The sequence below is a fragment of the Peromyscus leucopus genome, unplaced genomic scaffold (genome assembly GCF_004664715.2).
Source record: "Peromyscus leucopus breed LL Stock unplaced genomic scaffold, UCI_PerLeu_2.1 scaffold_1539, whole genome shotgun sequence".
Taxonomy (NCBI): Eukaryota; Metazoa; Chordata; class Mammalia; order Rodentia; family Cricetidae; genus Peromyscus; species Peromyscus leucopus.
In genome coordinates this window covers 23,988-33,971 of record NW_023504709.1, presented here as the reverse complement: position 1 = coordinate 33,971, position 9,984 = coordinate 23,988, and the positions used below count along the sequence as shown (strand labels likewise).

At 39.1% G+C, this 9,984-nt stretch overlaps 1 protein-coding gene across 1 annotated transcript; it reads left to right on the top strand.

Moving 5' to 3' along the window:
• Positions 1-3,156: 3,156 nt before the first annotated feature.
• LOC114689162 (girdin-like) lies at positions 3,157-5,962 on the top strand. The gene is given in 2 exon segments (XM_037201827.1): positions 3,157-5,616; positions 5,618-5,962. Coding segments are annotated over 2 exon segments (2,673 nt in total). The 5' UTR covers positions 3,157-3,288.
• Positions 5,963-9,984: the final 4,022 nt, after the last annotated feature.

Below are 9,984 nucleotides of genomic sequence, written 5' to 3'. Positions count from 1 at the left end.
TCTCAATGTCCTCTGCCCTCGGAATCCCTCCTTTCTCCCATGACTGGATTCTCAGAGATCAGCCTGGCCCTGGGTTGTGGATCCCTGCATCTGCCTCCATCAGTCACTGGATAAAGGCTCTATGATGACAGCTATGGTATTCACTAGACCCGTCATCAGAGTGGACCAGTCCAGGCACCCCCTCATCATTGCCAGTAGTCCAACGTGGGATCATCCCTGTGGATTCCTGAGGGCTTCCCTAGGACCCTGCTTCTTCCCACTCCCATGATGTAGGGCAAGAGATGGCCAGACTGCAGTCCACAGCTTCGGAGAGGCTAGCTGACAGGGAGGGACACATAGATAGCCCAGCAAAGGAGAAGTGGATGGGATCTGCATTGAATGGGCTGGGGTTGGAGGGAGTGGTGGAGGGCATGGAATGGGGGCTGTGAACACAGGGAAATGGGAGGGTATTGTTGGAGCGAGGACGGAGTGTGAGGTCAGGGAAGGAGATACTGTGATGACATGAAACTTTAAAGGAGTTCATGAATGAGAAAACTGTTACTGACAGAAATGAACCCTATAATTAAAAATTAGTAACCAGAATCTATACCTTATATAAAATTCAAAACATAGATGATTAGACTCACCTTTTATTGAAAATACAAAATTACTGATTGTGTTCTATTAGAATTGAAGTTTAAATTTTTCTCCAGATGAACTTATCTTTCTATTTCATAATGTTATTTTGTGTGCTGTGGTGTTCTGTGGGTTTTGCTGTGTTGCATATGTCTATACACTTTATTGAGGTTCAATTTTATATAATACTTTGATTACACTTTGAGTATATAATCCCTCATATTTCCATCATACCCACCACCAAGTCCTCCCAGATGCAGCCCTTGCTCCCCGACCCCAGCATTTTATCCTCCATATTTTATGTAAGCCACTGTTCTCTATGTGTTGCCCATATACTACTGGCTATGAGGTCATTTAATACAGCATGGTTGATCTAGCAGGTGCCATACCTTTATTAAAACCTGATTCTCTTTCTTCTGGAGGTTCAGTAGCTTCTCGGTTAGCCATGGGGATTAAGGAGCCACTCCCATCTCCATTCTTGGTTAAATGGATTGTTCATCTACAGGATTTGTTCTGGCAAACACACTTTGTATTAATTCATGAGTATAGCAGTCCTATTTTGTACAGAAGACACTGTTTTGATCAGGTGATCCCTTACCTCTGATTCTTGAAAACCTGTTCTTGTCTTCCTTCATGGTGGTCCCTGAGCCTACGTCAGTGGGTTGATATATATTTCCAAATGTGGATGATCATTCTACTGTCACTCACTCTCCGCACTCTGATGACTTCTGGGTATCTGTGTTAATGACTCTCCACTGAACAAATGTGCTTCGCTAATTGTGTCTAGAGTTGCACTAACCAGGGGATATGGAGATGAATTTAGAGGACTGTTTGATACCATGTTCACTTAGATAATTAATAGGAGTGATTTGCCTTTGGAGATCTTGGCCAGATTGTATCATCAGGCATGCATATCTGGCTTCTGAGCACACCTTGAATCCAATAAGAAAGTAGTTGGTTACCAACATAACATTTGTGCCACTACTACAGATAAGGCATATCCTGCCTTGCCAGTTGTTACCATATCTAGCCTATAGAGGGCTACTTTCATTTCTATCTTGATGAGTTTGATTTTAATTCATCATTATATAAATTTAAATTTTCTAATAAAAGAATAAAATCAAATGCTAAAAAATCCACAACCCCTCAACTATGTGTGAGCATCATGAAACAATCACCTTTCTATGCTAAAAGTACTTATTTTCTTGATCTCTTTAAAGCCTTATATATATAACCACAGTTACTATTCATTCATGTATGTAACAAGCATGTTATGTCTAGGAGATAGTCACATTTGTCTTCTCAAACTGATAAATGAATTTGGTTTTAGGATACGTATGACTGAACATAACACATATTAAGGAGTTCTGAGAGCTAAAGTTAAACAGCTAATTTCAGACTCCAAAGAGGAATGCAACAACAACAAACACCCCATATTGTATTGAAGGAATTGTATAAGGCATGTCATTCTTTTTTTTTTTTTTTTTTTTTAATTTCTCTGTGTAGCTTTGCGCCTTTCCTGGAGCTCACTTGGTAACCAGGCTGGCCTCGAACTCACAGAGATCCGCCTGGCTCTGCCTCCCGAGTGCTGGGATTAAAGGCGTGCGCCACCACGCCCGGCAAGGCATGTCATTCTTAAAATCAGTCTTTCATGAACTCACCCATTTATTTACTGATTTTTTTCCAGTATGATTGTAACACAATTAAAAATTTGTATCTTCTTACAAAAATGGATAGGCCACATGATCCTGGAACATTGAGGATAAAACGGCTTGACTGTGTCTTTTATCCTCTGAAATGGATGGAGAAAGAATTGTCTCTTGGAATCAACTACAGACAACTTTAGACACACTTGCATTGTTGTTACAACACTTTATTCTTTATCTAAGCCATGACATAGGCTGTAATTTATTAAAGAAACCAAATAATGTGAAGCCCATCCACAGTTAACCTATTCTTATTTGATTACTTCAAAAAACAACCAATTTCTAAAGAATTATAGGGTATATGGGCGGAGGAGGCTGGAGCGCGGCGGCGGCGGCGGTGGTGGAGCGCCCGGGCATCGCCAAGGCACCGCAGCCGGACGGTTAGGGGCGCGCATCGGAGCCCCCGGCCCCGGGCAGGGCAAGGGGCTGAAGCGAGCGCCAGGCCGCGGAGGGATGGTGAGAGCCCGGCGCGGGGCGAGCCGCGCCTGAGCAGGCGAGGGCTGCGGGCGGACGCTCCCGGCGCCCCGTGCCCGCCGGCCGCTGGAACGCCCGGAGCCGCTCGCCCAGGTCCAGCCCGGACGCCCCTCAGCCTCCACGTTGGGCTGGATTCCTCGGCTGCCGCGGCGCTGGCCGGCTCCCTCCGGGAGGGAGCGGGACAACCTTGACGGGCTTTTTGTCTGGTGCCCTGGCAGCTCTTCGCGTCCTCCTCCTCCAGATGCCTTTCTTCTGCCCCTCCTCTCCGGTGCAGACACTGCCAGCGCTGGCTGAGGCTCTGCGCGGGATTTGAGCTGGTTTCCCCTGGGGGGTTTTGAGGCGGGAGAGTCCTTACCCCTCTTCGATGGGATTTTCCTCCGCTGCCGAAATGGACTTTCATTGATTTCGTCCTACTTCTACGTTTAGTGACCAATTCCCTAGGCGTATTTGTGGTACTTCCCCTTTCCCCCCTCCCGAATATATAATCTGTAAAATGGAGAACGAAATCTTTACTCTCCTTCTGGAGCAGTTCATGACCAGCCCCTTGGTCACTTGGGTTAAAACGTTTGGACCTCCGGCTGCAGGAAATGGGACCAACCTGGATGAATATGTGGCCTTGGTGGATGGGGTATTCTTGAACCAGGTCATGCTCCAAATTAATCCTAAATCAGAGAGTCAGAGAGTAAATAAAAAAGTCAACAATGATGCTTCACTTAGAATTCATAACCTCTCCATTTTGGTGAAACAGATAAAGTTTTATTATCAGGAGACTTTGCAGCAGTTGATTATGATGTCATTGCCAAATGTCTTAATCATTGGCAAAAATCCCTTTTCTGAACAAGGCACAGAAGAAGTTAAAAAGTTGCTTTTACTCTTACTGGGTTGTGCAGTTCAGTGTCAGAAAAAGGAAGAATTTATTGAACGAATTCAAGGTTTAGATTTTGATACAAAAGCAGCAGTTGCCGCACATATTCAAGAGGTAACTCATAATCAGGAAAATGTATTTGATCTGCAATGGATGGAGGTGACAGATATGTCTCAGGAAGATATAGAACCACTCTTGAAGAATATGGTATCACATCTAAAAAGACTGATAGATGAGAGAGACGAACATTCAGAGACTATCGTAGAGCTATCTGAAGAGCGAGATGGTCTTCATTTTCTACCACATGCCTCTTCGTCTGCACAGTTACCCTGTGGTTCTCCTGGCATGAAGCGAACAGAAAGTCGACAGCACCTCTCAGTGGAACTGGCTGATGCTAAGGCCAAGAACCGAAGACTGAGGCAGGAATTGGAAGAAAAGACTGAGCAGTTATTGGACTGTAAACAAGAACTTGAACAAATAGAAATAGAATTGAAGAGGCTACAACAAGAGAACATGAATTTGCTGTCAGATGCTCGATCTGCTCGAATGTACCGAGATGAATTGGATGCACTTCGAGAGAAAGCAGTCCGAGTGGATAAGCTTGAAAGTGAACTCAGCAGATACAAAGAGAGACTTCATGACATTGAATTTTATAAGGCAAGAGTTGAGGAATTAAAAGAAGATAATCAAGTTTTATTAGAAACAAAAACCATGTTGGAAGACCAACTAGAAGGAACTCGAGCTCGTTCTGACAAATTACATGAACTAGAAAAAGAGAATTTACAACTAAAGGCTAAATTGCATGATATGGAAATGGAACGAGATATGGATAGAAAGAAGATAGAAGAATTAATGGAAGAAAATATGACTTTGGAAATGGCACAGAAACAAAGTATGGATGAGTCATTACATCTTGGCTGGGAACTAGAACAAATATCCAGAACTAGTGAACTTGCTGAAGCACCACAGAAATCCTTGGGCCATGAAGTAAATGAGTTGACATCCAGTAAGTTATTAAAGTTGGAGATGGAAAGCCAAAGTTTGACAAAAACTGTAGAAGAGCTTCGGAGTACTATGGGCTCTGCAGAAGGCAGCACTTCCAAAATCCTAAAAATTGAAAAAGAAAACCAGAGACTGAATAAAAAGGTTGAAATTCTTGAAAATGAAATTATTCAAGAAAAGCGAAGTCTTCAGAATTGTCAAAATTTAAGCAAAGATCTAATGAAAGAAAAAGCTCAGCTTGAAAAAACAATTGAAACACTCAGAGAGAATTCAGAGAGGCAGATTAAAATATTGGAGCAGGAAAATGAACATCTGAATCAAACTGTATCTTCCATACGACAACGCTTCCAGATTAGTGCTGAGGCAAGGGTGAAAGACATTGAAAAAGAAAATAAAATTCTCCATGAATCTATCAAAGAAACAAGTGGAAAACTAAGCAAGGTTGAATTTGAAAAAAGACAAATGAAAAAAGAATTGGAGCATTATAAAGAGAAAGGAGAGCGAGCAGAAGAACTGGAAAATGAGTTGCATCATCTTGGAAAAGAAAATGAATTGTTACAGAAGAAGATAACTAATTTAAAGATTACTTGTGAAAAAGTCGAGGCATTAGAACAAGAAAATTCTGAGCTAGAAAGAGAAAATAGAAAGTTTAAAAAAACTTTGGATAGCTTTAAAAACCTTACTTTTCAGTTAGAATCCCTAGAAAAGGAGAATTCCCAACTTGATGAGGAAAACTTAGAGCTGCGAAGGAGTGTGGAGTCTCTGAAGTGTGCGGGCGTGAAAATGGCGCAGCTGCAGCTGGAGAACAAGGAGCTGGAGAGTGAGAAGGAGCAGCTCAAGAAGGGCCTGGAGCTCATGAAAGCCTCTTTCAAGAAGACAGAGCGCTTGGAAGTGAGCTACCAGGGGCTCGACACAGAAAACCACAGGCTGCAGAAAGCTCTAGAAAATAGCAATAAAAAAAATCCAACAGTTAGAGAGTGAGCTACAAGACTTAGAGATGGAAAATCAAACATTACAAAAAAACCTGGAAGAACTGAAAATTTCTAGCAAAAGACTTGAACAATTAGAAAAAGAAAATAAATCATTAGAACAGGAGACTTCTCAACTAGAAAAGGACAAGAAACAATTGGAGAAGGAAAATAAGAGACTCCGACAACAAGCAGAGATAAAAGATACCACACTAGAAGAAAATAATGTGAAAATTGGAAATTTGGAAAAAGAAAACAAAACTCTATTTAAAGAAATTAATATATATAAAGAGTCCTGTGTTCGTTTTTTTCAGGAACTCATTTACTATTAAGGTTGCCATTTATTACTAAGAATTTTTCTGTTTTTGTCCTTTATACTATTATATTAAACTTGATAACTATTATAGGTAATTTTGAAATATTTGTATGTGTTTATTACCTTAAACATTTGAAAAAAGCACAAAAAGTAGATTTAGTTAAACCAGAGAAACTCCAGTTTTTTAGTAGTAGCAATTTTATATCACAGTTTTATTTTCTTATGAAGTCCAAAAAACACATTGCTACTCATTAAGACAAGTTCATTATTTAACATAAAATCCAGAATAATCTTTTGAAATAAAAAAAAAGCAATTTTTATTTTAACAGTATACTTCTTAAGCTCTTACTACCAACTCTGAAGAACTTTTTGGAATAATTACATATTCCATAATATGTGTTTAACAGTGTCATCAATAACCCAATAGCCATGACAAAAGTCTCTTTTCTTTGTCCCCCCTTCCTCTTTTTTTTTTTTTTTTTTTTGGTTTTTCGAGACAGGGTTTCTCTGTGTAGCTTTGCGCCTTTCCTGGAGCTCACTTGGTAGCCCAGGCTGGCCTCGAACTCACAGAGATCCGCCTGGCTCTGCCTCCCGAGTGCTGGGATTAAAGGCGTGCGCCACCAACGCCCGGCTCCCCCTTCCTCTTTTTATCTCCCCACTATCTCTGTAATAGGCCACTAGAAGGTTGTAATATAACCACCTTTGGAAAGACCATCAATAAAAAAGACACAAAATGTTTAGTTGACCAGAAATTTAAAGTTAGAGAACTTGGATTTATTTAATTCAGTGTTGCCATAATGTAGGCTTTGCCAGAAAATAATGCTGTAAATTAAATCACTTTAAAACCCTTGAATGAAAGGTGCTATATATATGTAAATACAAAGGATTCTTACTGAAACACAAATGTTGCACAATAGAAATACTAAAAATTTATTCTCTAGACTTTGAAATCTCTCTGCATCATGACCCCTTGGATTCAAGTATCATTTGGTAAATGGGTATCATGGCAGTCTAGAGACATTTGCATGTAAGAATATGTAAATTCACTTTTGATTGAGAAGGTGAGAGTAAGTGTAGAATTATGTTTTAGCTAAAAATAGTAAGTGGGTAAGTTAGATTTATATTACTAGCATCCAATTTGCACAATTAGCACACATCCCAGGACAGTTAATGAGTGTGAGGCGACCTAATGAGTGTGAGTGAGAATGCAGTTTGACCTCTCTACTGACATCCTAAAACAGAGCCTGCCAAGTTAACAGCACTTCCACTTCAACTGAAAACCTGCAGTGGATTAAAGTGCAGTAGGCTGACCCTGAGAAGAAAAAAAAAAGAGAGAGAGAAAGAGAAACCAAGGGAATACAATGAGACTATGAAAATATTCATAATTATATTCATTACCTTCCTCATACTGTTTCAAGAAAGGACTAAACAATAACCAAGTAAATTTTTTTTCTTCAAAATCTACTAAGAAGCAGACTTCGTAGGAAGCTAAGCCAAATGGAAATGGACCAGAGCCGTTCTTGTAAACAGCCTTTAGTTATTTGGTCCTTTCTGTTCCGTAACCAGCCCCTAAACCTCTAAGAACACTTAAAAAATCAGACTACCAGCACCAGCCCAGAACTCTAATAATATGCCTCCTGGCTGGCTATGGCAATGTTTTGATCCACGTTTTTTTGAGTTGGTGGTTACCAAAGAGTTCACAGGACAGGTTCATGTGTAGCACCTTTCATGCAAGGCATGTTAAAAGCCTATTTAAAAATCACTGTGTGTATTATAGAATTGTAGCCACCTCACAAATGGAGTACTACAGCCTTTACTGTCTTTAACAGTTTATGTCAGGAAGTGAAATCAATACTGTACCAAATCTGGAATTATAATGGGGAATTATGTGTTCTAAATTACTTTTGTACTTTAAGTTACTTTTTAGGAGAAAGGTGAATTGTTTTCTTCACAGCTATTTGTCCTGAGATGTATTTTTTCTTTAAGTCTTGAATATGAATACTACAAAAAGAGCCCATTTTATAATATAAACCTTGATGTACACATTGAGCTATTTGGTCAGTGAAAATGCCTTAAGAGGAATGCTTAATGGATAATGTTGCACTTGTAACATCCTTTGACAAAATCTGATTTTAAATTGTTGTTTTTGTATCTACTAGTTTTTCAGTGTTTGCCATTGTACTCACAACTGTTATTAAATACCAAATCAAATAAAAAGCTGTAACATTTCCTTTAAAATTAATGCTAATAAGGGAGGTAGAGTTGAATGGCAAAACAATTTTACTTAGTGGTGCCTAATATGAACCACAAGATCCCATGCATGACAGGATGCCATTGTTTGAGTTGTCTTATCGTCACTTTCTTTTTTTTAAAATTTTTTTACCTTTGATTCTCCATCAAAATATATATAAAAGAAAAAAAAAGAATTACAGGGTATCAGAGATTAGATTGTTATTAAAACCTGTGGTGAGACACAATAATCTCCCTCAAATAGAGGAAACTGGATGCAAGGTGATATTTAGTTAAAGCTGAGTTGTTTTCAGAATAGGAACTCTCTCACCACCTGTGCTCAATAATCTACAGAGAAGTTGCTGTAGTGTTCCCTAGGGGAGGAATATCATCTGCATTTTATTTTATTGTTCTGCAAAAGAGCCAAAGTAAATTACGATCACATCATGGAAAAAACCCACAGACACCCTGATCTCACATGGCAAAAAGCATGAAGCAACAACACTGAAGTCAGGAAGAGGACAGAAATGCCCACTATCCCCACTCCTTTACAAAACTATGGTTGGAGTACTGCCTGGAGCAATAAGGGAAGAGAAGAAAGACAAAGAGGGCACAGAGAGAAAAAGAAGTTAAACTATCCATGTTTGTGAATGACATGATGCTGTACATTAGAGATACCAAAAGTTCTACAGGAATAATCTAGAAATGATCAACTGATTCAGCAATTTGTGCAGATAGAGAATCAACTTGCTGAGATAAATATCTTGTCTATGCATCAATAACAAATGCACAGAGAAGAAATCGTAAACATACTTCCATTCACAAGAGTCTCACAATCTATCTAGTAATAAATCTAACCAAACTATTCAAGAAAGAGACAGAAACACAATAAAAAACAGACATTCCATGCTCATGGGCTGGTAAAATTAACATTGTAAAAATCACTGTTTTACCAAAAACAATTTTGTCACTGCAATCCCAGTAAAAATCCCCAACCCCTTATCCACAGAAACAGAAAAATATTATCCTAAAATTCTCATGGACCCCAGAAAAAGGACCCCAGACAGTCCAAATAATTCAGAAGAAAGAAAAATATTGGTGTATTATTTTCTAGCTCTTATGATAAATTACAGAGCCATAGTAATAAAAACATTATTCACTGGCAGGAAAACAGACATATTGGACAAAGATGTCACAAACAGATGCTGCAGAAAAAAACAAAACATCTTCCACTAATAGCGCTGAGAAAACTGGATGTCCATATGCAGAAGAATGACATTAGACTAGTGTCTGTCACCTTACATAAAAACAAACTCCAAATTGATTAGAGACCTAAACCTGAAACTTCTAGAAGGATGCATGGACAGTAGCCTATATGATATTCATACAGGAAAGGATTTTCTGAAAGGCCTCCATTAGCACAGGAATAATAGCCAACAATTACAAGTGAGATGTCATGAAACTTAAGCTTCTGCATGGCTAAAGGAACAATTCACCAGATGAAAAGGATTCCCACAGGTGTGTATATTTTTAATATCTGTGGATATTTAGAAGTGTGTCATTTTCCTGATTTCTTTCTCAGTCCATTTGTCCTTGTATACAGGATGGCTACTAAATTTTTTGAGTTAGTCTTGTATCCAGCAACATGGCTGAAGGGGTTTATCAGGTGTAATAGTTCTCTGATAGAATTTTTGGTGTCACTTATGTGTATTATCGAATCATTTTCAAATACTGATACATTGAATTCTGCCTTTCCAATTTATATCTACTTAATCTCATTCACTTGTCTTAGTGATACAGCTAGAACTT